Genomic DNA, 16,181 nt, shown 5'->3' with positions numbered 1-16,181 from the left:
CCTTGGCACGCCATTCCATAACGGTGATTTTCGACAGACCCTTACACATTCTTCATTCTCCGATGGGCCCGCATCTCGTGGTCGTGCGGTAGCGTTCTCGCTTCCCACGCCCGGGTTCCCGGGTTCGATTCCCGGCGGGGTCAGGGATTTTCTCTGCCTCGTGATGGCTGGGTGTTGTGTGCTGTCCTTAGGTTAGTTAGGTTTAAGTAGTTCTAAGTTCTAGGGGACTTATGACCACAGCAGTTGAGTCCCATAGTGCTCAGAGCCATTTGAACCATTTGAACCATTCTCCGATGGACACCTACAAGCGTCAGACCTTTGGCAGCCAAGAAAAGGATAACAGCGCGTTGGTCCTGTTTGGACGCATTTGGTAATAGCGTCGCCACAGTTTAAGCTTCCGCATTCACCACACGCACGTTCGAGAGACAACGAATGCTACACTGATCCATTGCCAACATGTCGATGCTTACATGCCGTCGCGCTGTTTCATATGCGCTGCAGCAACGCCCTCAAATGGAAACTTTTTGATCGCCCCTTTTACATATAGTTTGCAGAAAACGATTGTGCTCCATCTGTAATGATCGCTTTATCAATGGAATTTTTTTAAGTCCTGCTCTTCCTTCCTTGTATCAGAAAGTAACATTATGTACTGAAAAACAACATGTGTGCACAATGGATTTTACAAAGCCGTTTGTTTGCAGGGTATCGCACTGAAATGAGCCTTTTTCTACTAGCAAATTCTTATCCCCCACAAAATTAACTGAAACGGATGTAAAGCACAGTGATTATAGAAACGAGTGTTGACGTAAGTATCTAATTTCACTGCTTGTTTTAGGTCAACGCGGCTTCACACACTGTTACACATTACACAAAAGAAATTGTGCAAGGGGGCAGAGAGAGCAGGAGCTTGAAACAGTGATCTGATACGGCTACGGTTCGTGTACGCTATACAGGTGTAAATATAACGATTCGCTAATTGCGTTTTTTTTATTCGGTTGGCCAGTGTGACGTAGCAGTATGGAAGTGGCCACAAAGGTGCCTCTGCATAAAAGTCTCCCACTATTCTCGTTATGAGATTTTTGAGCTACACAGTAGTCTATAAACTAGGGAACTGATGCAGCTTCTTGGATTTGAGAGTCTGCAGTGGAATATATACGTTACATAAACACAGCTAGTCACTAAAAAGATACTCAAGTGATGGAAATTCAGTTGAGGAGAGAGAAAGAGTGTGTGTGTGTGTGTGTGTGTGTGTGTGTGTGTGTGTGTGTGTGTGTGTGTGTGTGTGTGTCCACATCTTCTGCGAAAGATGCAATATTATTTTAGTGGGCTATGATAATGTGCTTCTCTAGTTAATACATTTGCTGAATACATAATTAGTAAACTTGTTTTGCGAAACGAACAATTTCTATACGTTACGTGGTGAGACTATACAAAAAAGAAACAATAAATCTTTTGAACAACCAAATGTACTGAGATCACTGCCTCACGGGAAACACACACACACACACACACACACACACACACACACACACACACACACACACAGAGAGAGAGAGAGAGAGAGAGAGAGAGAGAGAGAGAGAGAGAAAATCTAGGAAGCACGCTAACAATGAATCTCTGAACTGTTCGGTTCGCTGGAGTGACACTATTCGTAAGTAATATTCAGAATTAACTAATAGTTAATGAATACAGCAATGCAGAAATTATTTTAGCGAATAGTCCTATGAAGTGTCAAAGGAGCCTTGATATTAGAGGTCTTCTGAGGAGGCGGCCTATGTCATGTTGTCAAGACTAGTAAGCTTGTTTTAAGACACCATAAGTGCATTGTGCACTTCTGAAGGTTGATATGGATTTTGTGAGAGAAAAATCGAAAATACTTGGCGAGAATCGGAGTCCACGGACGTTTGGCATGATTCGCACACATTGTCTAAAGCGGTAAACGAAGGAGTAAGTGACTAAGTCCGTTCGGACGTTACACCTGCCTACGTGTGCATAATTTCGAAAATCAATGGGATTTAAGTTACGCGAATGTACAAGCGTATGATCTGCGATTAATTATTTTCGACAAAACTGTAATTACAGATATTACTGAGTGCGGATAAATTCCTACAGGGACATTTCAAATAAATCTTCAATAGTGCAACACAATATTAGGCTGCGGAAACATATATCATAGTCTTCCTCCACCCGGTACCGATATACGAGTAATTTCTTGGTTTTTTTTTTTTAATCCACCTTTAGGTCTCTTTCCATCAGCCATCTACATATAATTTCTGATCCGTAGTACTTAATTCCTAAAATTTATTAACAGGTTTATTGATAGCTTAAGTAGACTGGAACACCACACTCTGATTATCTAAGCACGATATACGACCTTAGCTCTATACAACAGGACCGAGAAGGTTACGGCAAACATTTCCCAATAGGATTTTCAACAGGACGGCAATGCAGCGTTTCTGAGTTGTCCCCAATGGCTGTTGAGGAGTGTGCGACTGATTATGCTTTAAAGGGTCATTGAACGATAGGGGCCTTTATAAACAGAAGTATGGTTCAAGTCTGCCCTTCCTCATATACTGTTATACAGTAGTGTATGTATTTGAATTTTATTTGATTTCTTCCCTTCTATCACTTGTTTCATTTAATTGTTAAACAGTTTCCTGTTCAACATCAAACATACCAAAGCGACAAAACTCATTTTCGTGTGTACACGCTTCATGTCAACCGAATAAAGCTTAACGAATTCTATAAATTTTCTCTAAAGATAGCAATGTTACATTTAAAAGAAACCTTGCTGCAGTGACATTTCGGAGTGCGGTGAGAGGTTTATTTCCTGCATTGTGCAGACTGAGCCAAGGCTACTACAGCTTTGGGACATGACTGAAGTGTTGTATGCCGCTGCACGCTCTAGGTCACCAGGAAGCGGCCTTTGTGCTGCTGCCGACGGGCATCAAGCGAACATCCGCCGCGGCCACAGACCGTGAACCACCCACCGGTAGCTGGTAACACATCCACTACACGTGCGATGCTCTCCTCCTGCTGTTCCTCATATAGCGACAAGTTAAAAACATGCCGTGAAGTGGCACGCGAACCAGTTGTTTGAATTACACCGAGTAATCCTTACAGTGCTCTAAGGGTGGTATTGGTTCGGTTTCCCGTGCGTACGCACGTTCTTCGTGACTTCCGTTTCTGCGTCAACAGAAATAGGCAATACGATACCTACAGTAGATTTTAAGTTTCAGCGAGATAGGGCGCTCCTGATTTCCTCTAAAATTTCACATTGTGGAATGTGATCGTTTTAGTGGTCCACGGGTTATGGTATAAGGAGGGATAATGTCGCTTGGGCGTACTGGGGTAATAGAGAATTGCTATGAAGGTGGTTCGATGAACACTCTGCCATGCACTTAGGGGTGATTTGCGGAATATCCATTTAGGTGTAGATGTAAAGTGAGTGGATTCGGACCGCGGTCGCGAGTGTGACTTCGTACGGCGCCACGTTTCAGTTCTCGTGGGAAGGCCGCTCAGCAGGCCCCCTGCGCTAGGTATTACGTGTGCGCGGCGACAGGCGTGGCCGGCCAGGCAACCCCGTCCCACGTGCCCGCCGGCTGCGGAACGAGCAGCGAGTGGGCGACGACCCGGCCGCAGCGCACCCGTGTTTGGCCATCCGCGCAGCCAGCAGCCTGACTCCCACGCTCCGCTGGACGCCGTAAATGGAGCACAGGGCCGGCTGCTGGCCTTGAGATTGCATAAATAACGCCGGCCGCTGCACGAATTAGCGCCCCGCCTCACCTTGTCGCGTAATTGTTTCGCAGACTCCTCGAAGCGCAGGCGAGGTGACTGTCTGGTCTGGTAACCTCTTTGTTCGAAGACTGTCACACAGCGGCGTCCCTCCTCGGACCAAAACGTTGTTCGGCACATCACCTATACTCGGGTTTCTGTGTTCCCAGATTAAATTTGCGTAACATAGAGGGAATCTTGCTTCGTCTTTCACTTCTTCGTTCCGTGAACGTTTACCCCGTCTAGAACGGACTCCGCTGTTCTCAAGTTTTGGCAAATTTATTTAACTTTGCCGTCGTATACCCTTCCTGTCGCTGCAGCTGCCGGTTACCTAAAGGAGGGAAGTCGTGTTTATCGCCTGTCTCTGAATTGCTATGTGTGATCATATTTTGTTTGGGGACCAGTTCAGCATTTGCCTAAACGAGTGTAGGAAACAGCCTAAAAGCCACACTCTGTCCGGTGCGGAGTTGATCCTAGCCTGGCTCACCTTTGTGTCCCACAAGCTAACACTACGGGGAAGATCACGGTGGAAGTCTGCACGCTAGCTAAATCCACTTATAAATCTCCTATGTGTATTCACGTATCCACTGTCGGTTAGTTTTAAACGAAAACGTCACGGTTTTATTGTGTGAAAGATTACAAACTTCCTCAGACTGCGCTCTGTTACAACGCACATGATGGATATCAACATACATTTCCCGTCATCAGATTTATGTGGGAAACTAATCGCATCTACATCAATTCAATTAAATACGTCCATGTACGGAAGGAGTAGCCGACAACCACTGGTATCTTGCTATACCACATTACTACGTAAGTAAAATCATGTAAAGTTATGTGAAAACTTTTTTTTTCCAGTGCACACAAAACTCATTCTGACGGTCGAGTGTACTAACTAAAACTTTCAGTTTGGTTGGTAAGCTCCACTGTCGGTCTGAGTTTGTGTGCATTGTGAAAATGTTTTCTCATAGTTTTACGTCATTTTACTTATGCATTAAAATGGTTCAAATGGCTCTAAGCACTATGGGACTTAATATCTGAGGTCATCAGTCCCCTAGACTTAGAAATACTTACACCTAACTAACCTAAGGATATCACACACATCCATGCCCGAGACAGGATTCGAACCTGCGACCGTAGCAGCCGCGTGGTTCGGACTGAAGAGCCTATGCATTAAAGCGTTATTATAAGAAAGACATTTTCACATAACTTCATGTGATTTTACCTACGTCGTGAAGTGGTACCTGTCTCCGTAACTGAGGTCACTAACGCACGGTTGTGTGCCGATGCTTGACTCGGATGTAAGCCGGTACGAATCCAGGTGGTGGAATTTTTTCACTCCTAGTATTTGACCCTCAAGAGGAGGAGAGATGGTCCGTAAAGTTCCTGATGGGGCGTCTGCGGCTCCTTAGAGTTGACACGACTCGGTGGTGATGGTTGCCCCAGTCGGTACGACGTGGAACGGCGTCCGTCGCTCACGACACCACGCTGTAACTAGTAGAAAAACTCCTCGCGTGGTTTAGTCATAGTTCAGATACCGTCTTTCGTGATTAATGTCAATATTTCGATAGAGCAGCGCGTCGAAGTGTATAAGCCGCTCTTGCTTCTTCACTGATGAACGCGGCAATTGCACACCTCGATGACGCGATGACTCCCTTTACCTGAAATGATGACCACCAGTTTTCATTTGTTGTGAGTCCGCGACAGACCTTTCATCTTGCGCGAACTGGCTACCTGTAGTTCTTTTTATTATGTTCGGTTAGATAATGGATGTTGAATATTGATAATATAAGGTCTTGAATCTTCAATTCATCACCCAAGTCGTGGCCACATTATGGCATTGCGAGGATGTTGATAAATTGTTATTCCGTCGTCAAGACGTCGTTACGTTGAGTGTTCAATAACTACACGGCGTAATTCCAGAGATAACATATACATAAGCAATGTTCAGAATGCGTCGTAATCTTGGGGCAAATCGATGACTGTTCACTTATAAATAACCATGAATTCACTTTTCAATTCATAATATTCTAATTGTCAATTAATTGTCACTCGAGACCGCTACGGTCGCAGGTTCGAATCCTGCCTCGGGCGTGGATGTGTGTGATGTCCTTAGGTTAGTTAGGTTTAACTAGTTCTAAGTTCTAGGGGACTAATGACCTCAGAAGTTGAGTCCCATAGTGCTCAGAGCCATTTGAACCATTTTTTGAATTGTCACTAATACACATGATAATGTCTATTCAGTTATGTAGGCGACATGAAGAATAGAAGTTTGAATTCAATTTTATTGTTCTTTGTAGTTAATTGTCCCTACGCTGAGCAAGCACACCGATTTCTCTCAGGGAATTGCTTCCGTTTTTATTAGTAATCCTTTCGCTGACGACTCGGTGCAATTGTAAGTTCTTCGTGTTTGCGTTTGTCTGTTACCTACTCGAGACTAATAATTGTTTTTCTGTCGGCGATCTTTCTTTTTCAGTGTCTTTGAATGTTCGTGCTTATTCAGTATCACGAAGGTTAAGTCCCATCACAAATCTCACACGATTTAATTTCGTCGTTAATCTCCGTATCCCGTTATCTTGCTAACGGTAAAGATGACTTTGCTTTAGTATAACTTCTGAATAATACTTCAGTCGATATTGCAAACTTTCAAACTTCCGATTAGCTTAAAACAATCTAGCAGCGCTTACATGCATGCTACTATCGCAATAGTGCTGGAGAGCGATTAGATAGCAACTGAAGCTAACATTTCCATTTCCGAGTTACATTGTAGTCACATCGAACTTCCTTTTCGATGCGGCCACAACTCTCTTCTATGGTAAATGTTATCTTTGGCCAATTTACCATCTGGGCTTTAACCTTCGTTATTAGTTATTTTGCAATTCTTTCTTTGATGTTTTTGTTGCGTATCCTATCATATTCTTTCATTCAGTCTCTATTTCATGATAAATATTATTATTCACATGACATTCCTGTTGATCAAATTATCACAAGTGTAAATTTTGTCGTCAGTAGCTGTCGTCACTGTCAGGATGACTAATTTTCCTACTTCTTTTACAACAAAGGGTTGTTTATTAAGGTTTCTGTAATTGGGGCATTATACTGATCACCAGACTTTATTCCATTTTCCTGGGTTAAATTCCAAAAATTTAGACAGTCTCTGCTGAACCGAGCGAGGTGGCGCGTCTGCTGAACCGAGCGAAGTGGCGGACGCTAAACCCTTCCTTCCTTCTCTCATGAAGTGAGGCCATGATCTTTCCGTCGAATAAGGACGTTAAGCTCGGCGGACCCTTCGTGCTATTCGCTAGGAGTAGGCCACTACCATGACAAGCCAACGCGTCTTGACTATGTGGCAGGTTAAGTACCAATGTGCTATTTCTGAGGCACCTCGCGTAGTGGTGATGGGACCCTCTGTAGCAGAATGGGCCTCTATTGGACGCGAGAGGCAGGCTATGTGGCAGCTCCGGTTTCATCCCTTCCAGTCCCTTCATCCATTACAGCACAACGAGCATTCCTCAAATTCAAGCGCGCGGCACAGCTACACAATTGACATTTCGGAACAGGTCGGATGATGGCAACGGCAAATAGCCTCCACGAGCGGCGATGCAGGATTCTTGCATCTGATCCCCCATATGCATTCCATGAGCATGAGACCTTTTTCACTGGTAAACCGGTATGGAAGAACAGAAGCCTGTGTCTGTTATCCACGCATGGGCTGAGAATGAACCGCTTCGCTTGCTCTTGACCATTTTACCAGTTTTTTCCTGAAATGGAAATAAATTTGCAGTAAATCATCAAATTTACAAATATTCTTGTTAAGAACTACATTTGGTATCTTGCTTTCAGTTGCAAACGGAAAACGTTTTGTAATTACTCAACACGCTAACTCACAACATATAGTGTCTGTGGGAGAAACACGATTCTTTTAAATTCACTCCGCAACTTCGCAGCACTTTGTATGTGGGAAACCACCTGAAAACCACATCTAGGCTAGCCAGCTAAACTGACCTCGTCGTTAACCCGCAAAGCGGATTCGATCCGGAGCAGGCTTGCCTCCCACAATCGCGGCGGCGACGCGTTAACGCTCTCGGTTATCCAGGTGACACTTCGTTCACCTCCAGTTGTGTAAAACAAAATTTATTTCTGCCTTATTGGTTATCTTGATCGTTACGAATGATACGAGGATGTATTATCATTAAGTAAGGAAGACTTCTAGAGTATACGCTGGATATGACAAACGGTAGATAAATAACAAAAGATACACCGACAGAGTGGGTTACATGCTGACTAAATTGTAATAAACTCAGGCATTAAGCCAGCTAATCATAATGCACTAAAACTGCTAAGACTTCCACTGCACATGTGTTATGACAAGAAACGAGGGTTTTCACGAACACGCCGGCCGCTGTGGCCGAGCGGTTCTAGACGCTTCAGTCCGGAACCGCGCTGTTGCTACGGTCACAGGTTCGAATTTTCCTGACTGGGGCATAGATGAGTGTGACGTTCTTAGGTTCGTTAGGTTTAAGTAGTTCTAAGTCTAGGGGACCGATGACCTCAGATGTTAAGTCCCATAGTGCTTAGAGCCATGCGGACCTATTTTTTTCACGAACAGCGCGGAAACTGATAATCGGCGGCCATGAACCAGCAAAAGCGCGGATGAAAAGCGGCCGATTGTTCACAGCGGATGGGAGGTGGAGGGAGATCGCCGTAAGAGTACGTGACACCTTCACGGCCACACTACGTTTTAAGTTTGTTTATATTGGAATATGCGTGAAATGAGTTCGTTGCGTCATTAACAAAGTAACTTCTGACTCCTATGGCACAGAAATTGCGTTTAAAGTTACGTAACTGAAAGACTAGTGCAAAATCGGAGTGGGGAATTATAGTTAAGTGTTTATTGTTAATAGTGTCGCGGTTCATAAGCTCTACCTGGCAAAGATACTGTCGACGTAGTTACTTCACAAGTGATCGTAGCAAATATTGTCAGTGAAAATGCGTCAGCAATTGTGTTTTGGATGTGAAAAGTTGCTTCACATAAGCTTCCATAAGATTAGTACAGAATTTTGAATAACAATAAAGTAATTGTTTTTACATCACGAAGGTCAATGTTTCATATGGACTCTTCTAGGGCAGTTTGATTTTTGACGAGTCTACTTCACACGGACACAAACATAGGATACCGCGCCATTTAACATTCGATTTAACAATATTGCTTGTCTCTCAGCTAGTTACATTGCTAACTTAGTTTTCTGATTGGGCTATACCCCGTTTAGGCGCCATCATGAAAGGTAGACACTATTGTCAGTATACTATTTGACATCGTTTATTACTTTGTCATAGTTTCTGGCTTATTTATCCATAGCAGGTCGAGAACGGAAATGGAGAAATGCGAATATCCGGACGTAGTTTTCTAACGATGTCCTTGAACATTAAGTGCATCATACTATATTTTTTGTTATCTTCAAACGAATCTAATATTTAATAAGGACGATGGAAACGAAATGCGCCTCAAATATTTCACTTTCGAAGAGCCAAAGGCTGGGCACTCTGCGCTCAGTTTTAGGCAAAAGCAATGTCGAACAATGAAAAAAGGAAGAAAGACTGGGTTTAGCGTCCCGTTGACATCGATCTCATTAGAGACTGAGCACACGCTCTGATTGTGTCAAGGTCAGGGAAGGAAATCGACCCTTCGAAGGAACCATCCCGGCATTTGCCTGGAGTGATTTAGGGAAATCACTCACGGAAAACCCAAATCTGGATGTCCGGGGCCGACTGGGGTGGCCGAGCGTTTCTAGGTGCTACAGTCGGGAACCGCGCGAGCGGTACGGTCGCGCGGTTCGAATCCTGCCTCGGGCATGGATGTGTGTGATGTCCTTAGGTTAGTTTGGTTTAAGTAGTTCTAAGTTCTAGGGGACTGATGACCTTAGAAGTTACGTCCCATAGTGCTCAGAGCCATTTTTTGGATGGCCGGACGCGGGTTTCAACAGTAGTCCTCCCGAGTGCGAGTCCAAAGTGCTAACCAAAGCACCACTTCGCTCGGTTCGTACAATGATACAATTTTGCAGGCACATTCAGTGACATATGTTGTACTGCGTTCCGAATATAGTTAGTTGTAAAGAAGTAGTAAATTAAAACGTCATGCCTGGAGCTGAAGTTTTATTGCGTGCCAATATAAGCAGAAGCTAGTTCTTCACGCGTGTAAGTGTCTTTGACGTCATACCTCCTATACCGGGGCCAACTACATAACGATCCATGCAACGAACTTGTGACGTCACACTAGTCGGCTTGTCCGGCATACTTCGCGAACTCTCGGTGCTGTGCAGAGCTCGCGGGAAATCAATATGTAATGGAATAGGTACCCACTGAAGGTCTTAACTTTGGCGAGTGCTGTCGAGAGATTGTATGCTTTTAAATGCTCAGTCAAGAATTACTAAACCCGTCTGAAGTAGTTACTTGCTCCCCACCGGGCACGGCTGCTGGCATTCGTAAGACCTGTTGTGTCACGTGTTGCCCGACGTAGCGCCACGGCGTGTCTTTCTCGTGGGTCTCGTCCTACACATTGTGTCGTACAATGATATAGTTTTGCAGGTATATTCAATGGCATATCTCAATACTGTCTGTAAACTGTGTTGCGAATAGAATCGGTACTGAAAGAGTACTAAATTGAAACGTCATGTCTGATGTGCTGCCGTTTTATTTCACGAAAAGCGAAAACGTATTAAGCGATAAACTTCTTTCCTTTCGTCACTTTTTTGGGGGATACCAGCGAGAAAAAGTTTGCTAAAGTTTTGAAATTACGTGTTAAATTAGCTGGAAGTTTTAAGTTCTCTTACTGGCAAATACTGGATGAATAAAGTCCAAGCATTTGCGCACCATCAGTTACCCTGCCTTAAGACCAACCACAGTTCATAACTGCAATACTCAAGTTACTGCGTTAAATCTTTCATGTAAGGTTACAGCTCTTATTGAGCATAGTACGACAGCATTTACAATTACGCAAAATAATGAAAATAAAATTTTTGTTGCCCCTGGAAGCCGTTTGATAGGCAACCTGCGACTGGTTCCGGGTTCCGGAACAGTGGCTTAGTAATACAAATATTAGAGAAATCACCCTAACTTAGTGCATCTTGTGCAATTTCCAGCGTTACACATTGCGCACATTGTTGTGTGCTTTTGACCTCTTTGTAACAGGATGAGTGCTTCTCTCTAGGCCAGGCCGCCTGGCGTCGTGGTTGTGGAATGTAGCTGACACCTGGTGGATAACTTGTGTTGCAGAATGGGAGGCATCACTCAGAGGCCGTGGACACCCACCAAGAGGCGTGGCCCGATCGCCGCGGAGTTCTCCGGTCCAGGACCGGCCTGCGTCACCTTACCCAACCTCATCGGTGAGTACCTCATCTACCTACCATGGTGCAAGACGCGTGAACATCACAATTTATTTCAAGTTAGTCTAAGACAATAACATTCTTTTTACGTATGGAGAGTTTGGCATTCACTACTGCAGGCCCATATTCGTTTTACAAAAAGAGAAAAATATGAGGAGGATCAACATTGGTGCTGGCCATTGTGTGAGGTTCATTCAAATGAAAACTGGTCAGTGCGTCTACCTGTCCGCAGCTCTGTCTTGCGGTAGCGTTCTCGCTTCACGCGCACGGGGTCCCGGGTTCGATTCCCGGTGGGGTCAGGGATTTTCTCTGCCTTGAGATGTGTCTTTCATCATCATTGACTCGCAAGTCGCCGAAGTGGCGTCAGCTAAAAAGACTTGCAATTTCGGCGGCCGAACACTCCGCATGGGGTCTTCCGGCCAACAATGCCGTACGATCATTTCATTTGCAGTGCGTCTACCTCCGCCTTGTACGTAAGGTGGCACCACGTAACTGCGGGTATGGTGACGCCATCTATTGGTAGAGATACTGACGCGTGCGCGTCGTTTGATGTTGCATAGCGCCAGTGTGGTTTCACGCCAAAGAGAAGATGGTCACACAAGTTATCGTCAACTATCGAACATGCAGTCGGGTAAGCAGAAGTGATTCGATTTTTTGAGACCGTGAAATGTATTGGTGGATGAAGGTTGTGTATGGTGAGTACAGTCAGAGTCGTTCAAGTGTTGTTGGAATGGCGCAAACGATTCCTTGAGGAGCGCGAGTCACTGGAAGACGATGTTCATCCTGGACAGGCTCTTCGTGTCATCACAACGGAAATGGTTGCCGAAGTGAATGCTTTACAGAACCTTAGACGAGCCATCAAGTCGAAACGCCGAGGCATGTTGTCCAATGGCGATATCCTCCTGCAAGATAATGCCCGCCCACACACGGCCAATGCGGTGAAGAGTGCAGCAGTTTCGGTGGGAAACGCTGGAACATCCACCGTACAGTCCTGACCTTTCACTGTGTGACTTTCATGTGTTTGGACCTCTAAAACAAGCTATTCGCGGACATCGATTCGCAATGGACGACGAAGTGTGTGACTGGGTCCAGGCCTGGATCCGACAGCACCCTACTAGCTTCTTCAAGGATGGAATTGACCGGCTAGTGTCGCAATGGGATAAATGTGCCGACAGTTTTGGCGACTATTTTGAGTATGTGTACTTTGTGTAACCACATTTCTGAGTTAATAAAATAGTTACGGTTGCTTTACACTAGTGATCGGGTTTCATTTGAATGTGCCTTATACTATAACTGTAACACCATGAAGGTGGATTTACTTACCATTATGACTCTCCTCTTCTTCAGTGGTCCGCACAGACTAGGTCTGTGTGATCTCTTCTTATGGGGTAAGTCAAAGATCGTGTGTTCCTGCCTCCACTGACACTCAAATTGAAGGAAGTATAATTAATGTGACCATGATGTGTTATGACGTGTGTGGCAAGAATTTGACTATGGTATTGACGTTTCCCACGTCACAAACGGTGCCCGTATTGAACACCTGTAACGCGAATTAAAACCTTGGAGAGGTGTCTGATTTTCGTATGTCTTAAAATTTCCTCGCAGTCATCTTCTGCAATCCTGGAGTTACTTACAAATGGCTTTACTTATTCGTTGTTTACATCGCGGAATGTCTTCCATCGGGGCAAATCGCTGTTCACTACACTGTTACGAAACCAGCAGTGCCGCAGGTGTACTGCTCTTGTAAAGCGTACCTTACTTTACCCTCAGGTAAAGATCTTCATCATTTTGGGTAGTTTATACACCACGGATGTAGTGGAAAAAGAGCTTATCAACACATTTTCAGTTTCGAAACATCTACAATGTTACGGAGTAGCCTTTGTATCATTTTCATGGATGATTTCTCGAGCTTCTTTGGAATGCTTTTCACCGTTCATAATCCAGAGCGCCTAAAGTACTCATCAGTCAAATTATTCCGTTTCGAAATATAGACACTCATAGTTTGTAGCGTAATGCTTTTTTGTAGCGTTAAATTCGAGAAAATTTGCAGTTATTGTTTGAAATCATCGTCCACGGTTTCTTTAGGATTTTCAGTATCGCATGTTGCTAATGATCCCGTCGAGTGAGGTGGGTTGTCAGCCTTTCAGTGTTTCACCAACATACGTTCTTACCCAACAACTCGCCGTCATCGATCCTTACTCCACTGACACTGGCGCCAGAATGAACGCAAAGTCTAAATTTAGCCTGCACCGCCCAGGAGCCCGTATTACCTCATCTGCAAAAAATAAATGATATACTCCGCCTGGGTATGTGTCACACTGCTTGCACCGTAACTACACAGTGAACAGTTGTTTCCCTACTAGGAGAAAACATGCAGCAGCATACTCCACTATTACAAAAGTCAAAAAACCACTTTTATCCAACACAGCTGTTTGTTACTGAAATATTGATCAACTTTAAACTAGTGATGAAAGTTTTTTTTACCTAAACCAGGTTTGGAACCAACCGTGTCAACAACCACCACATAACGCGTGCCCTAGCTACCTCGCATACGCAAGCAGTGTATTAGTTTTGAAACGGTAGACTTCGCAATAGACTGACCATCGGGCACGAACTCTCCGCCAAGTGGAGCACCCCGTCATTCGCAGAAGAGTTCTCCAACACAAGAGGAGTCTTGTGTGTGTGTGTGTGTGTGTGTGTGTGTGTGTGTGTTTTATGCAGATGTCGGAACAGAGCCGTGCTTGTTCTGCCAGCAGCAGCAGCGACATACAAGGAGCAGCTCTTGTGACTGCGACTAAAGTCGTTTGAATTATGTCAGCTTCCCCCCCCCCCCTCCCCCCTCCCCCAGCTAGTTGTCAGCTAGACTTAAGTATCACATTCGTTGTTTTGCCATTTGCTTAACAGTTCTTCAGACGAATACGGCAAGCCGTTGGAAAAGAAGTGAAGAGTTCAGCCTCCCGTCGACATGGAGTCCAGCATTCTCGGAGCACTAGTGCAAATGGAGGACTGGTGGAGATAGTGTCCTTGAAGATCACAGAAAGTTAGTCCAAAACACTGGAATCTCTTCCCTTGCGAAGACTCTTTCCGAGTGACATTCGCCGGCATCAGCTTTTGCTACTAATTATGATACACCCTCTAAGCATATTTTGCACTTACGCGCCTCTGACACATCTCTCAGCTTGGCGTCGCAAGTGCCGATTGCATCGCGTGGGACTTAAACCGACCTTCTATGAGTCTTTGGTGTGGAGGGAAAGGAAGACAGAAATATCAGATTACCGTCCAGTCGACGAGGAGATCATTAGAGATGGAGCAAACATTTTGCTTGGGGCAGGAAATCGACCTTGGTCTTTTCATAGGAAGCAGACCGGCATTTGCCTCAAGCGATTTAGGAAAGTCAAGAAAAACGTAAACCGGAATTTGTACCGCTGTCCTTCCGCATAAGATCCCAGTGTTTTACCGCTGCACCACCTCGCTTCGTGGGTGTGGATGGAATATTCTCGAGTTATTAGCCGATCGACAGCAACGTGATAACGATTGACATAGAGCTAGATGGTTCGAATACTGACAGGGCAAGAGAATATCAGGTCATAAGACATTGTATTTTTGGGGCTTCTCGAGAGATGTAGCCTACGTGTAAAAACAGGATTCCACCCTTCCTCTTCTCCCATTCCTATCACCGTCAGTGCACCACGGAAGTACGCACCATAGTTACCGACTCAATACAAACAACAACTGACCGGTGGTACAAGTAAGCCATAGAAGTGCGTCCTGTGTAGAATGGTTTGCTTCCGATTAAGGTAAGAGGCGAGGCACTGGCAGAAGTAAAGCTGTGAGGACGGGGCGTGAGTTGTACTTGGGTAGCTCAGTTGGTAGAGCACTTGCCCGCGAAAGGCAAAGGTCCCGAGTTCGAGTCTCGGTCCGGCACACAGTTTTAATCTGCCAGGAAGTTTCATATCAGCGCACACTCCGCTGCAGAGTGAAAATCTCATTCTGGAGACTTAGAAAAAGTACCTCAAGTGAACCTTTAAAATCAAACAACGAGATGAACTCCATGCTGCATGCCAAATAGTTAAAGAAGACTAAAACCTACACCTCCAGAGGATTCTGGGGAGTAACAAAGCGCTCTAAAAGTCAAAGTTAGTCCCATCAGCAGTGATGAGTTTTGAAGGCAGGGCAACAGTTCCTCGCTGCTTTTTTGAAAAGGCCCAGTTGCGGTGGTTAGCCGATGCCATCCTCGGACACTTTAGAGAAATGGAAACCGAGTATGAGTTTATAGTATGGACTACTGCTACTGATTATGCCCAGCGTGGTGTAGTGTTTGTTTGTTAGACGTCATTATAGACATGAAAGAAATGGAGAGAATGAAACCGAATTTTGGGATACAGCTTGTTCGTTTGGAATATCACCAATGGGACGCCAAGCTTAATGACACACCTGGCAGAAGAATTACCTGGTCAGTGTCACACGCACATACTCCATGAGACACCTATCAGAGATTTGGAATGTGATGACCAATTTCTACCACATGGTCATTATCAAGTGTGATCATATACATACATATGCTAATTGCAGGTCTTACATACAGTCACAAATAAAAAAGGGCGAAGTTTATCCAAATGTAATGATGGCCCACGTAACGACACGCCACTTAGGCTCAAAATGGTTCAAATCGCTGAGAGCACTATGGGCCTTAACATCTGAGGTCATCAGTCCCCTAGAACTTAGAACTACTTAAACCTAACTAACCTAAGGACATCACACACATCCATGCCCGGGGCAGGATTCGAACCTGCGACCATAGCAGCAGCGCGGCTCCGGACTGAAGCGCCTAGAACCGCGCGGGCACACTCATTAGTTTCTTGAGACAAGATGTTCTACTGACACTTTGTTGTGGCTGCTGCCAACCATTCGGGTCGTGTTAACACCCATGTTAAATGAGCGGAATAACAGCCGCCGCTCTCGTTTGTGTCCTCGTTACTCTGGCGCCACCAACTATTGCTAGTAATGACACGAGTAAACCTGCGG

At 44.8% G+C, this 16,181-nt stretch overlaps 1 protein-coding gene across 3 annotated transcripts in view; it reads left to right on the top strand.

Moving 5' to 3' along the window:
* LOC124623200 (outer dense fiber protein 3) overlaps nt 1-16,181 on the top strand; it is a 109,669-nt gene that overhangs the window by 24,311 nt on the left and 69,177 nt on the right. For all 3 annotated transcript variants that reach the window (XM_047149014.1, XM_047149013.1, XM_047149012.1), the window contains exon 2: nt 11,047-11,156. In XM_047149014.1, coding sequence (XP_047004970.1) covers nt 11,048-11,156 — 109 coding nt within the window. In that variant the 5' untranslated portion in view covers nt 11,047. The remainder of the gene's footprint in view (nt 1-11,046; nt 11,157-16,181) is intronic.

Source organism: Schistocerca americana, chromosome 7 (genome assembly GCF_021461395.2).
Source record: "Schistocerca americana isolate TAMUIC-IGC-003095 chromosome 7, iqSchAmer2.1, whole genome shotgun sequence".
Lineage (NCBI taxonomy): Eukaryota > Metazoa > Arthropoda > Insecta > Orthoptera > Acrididae > Schistocerca > Schistocerca americana.
The sequence above is the reverse complement of the archived record's forward strand: the minus strand, read 5'-3'. Positions and strand labels throughout refer to the sequence as shown.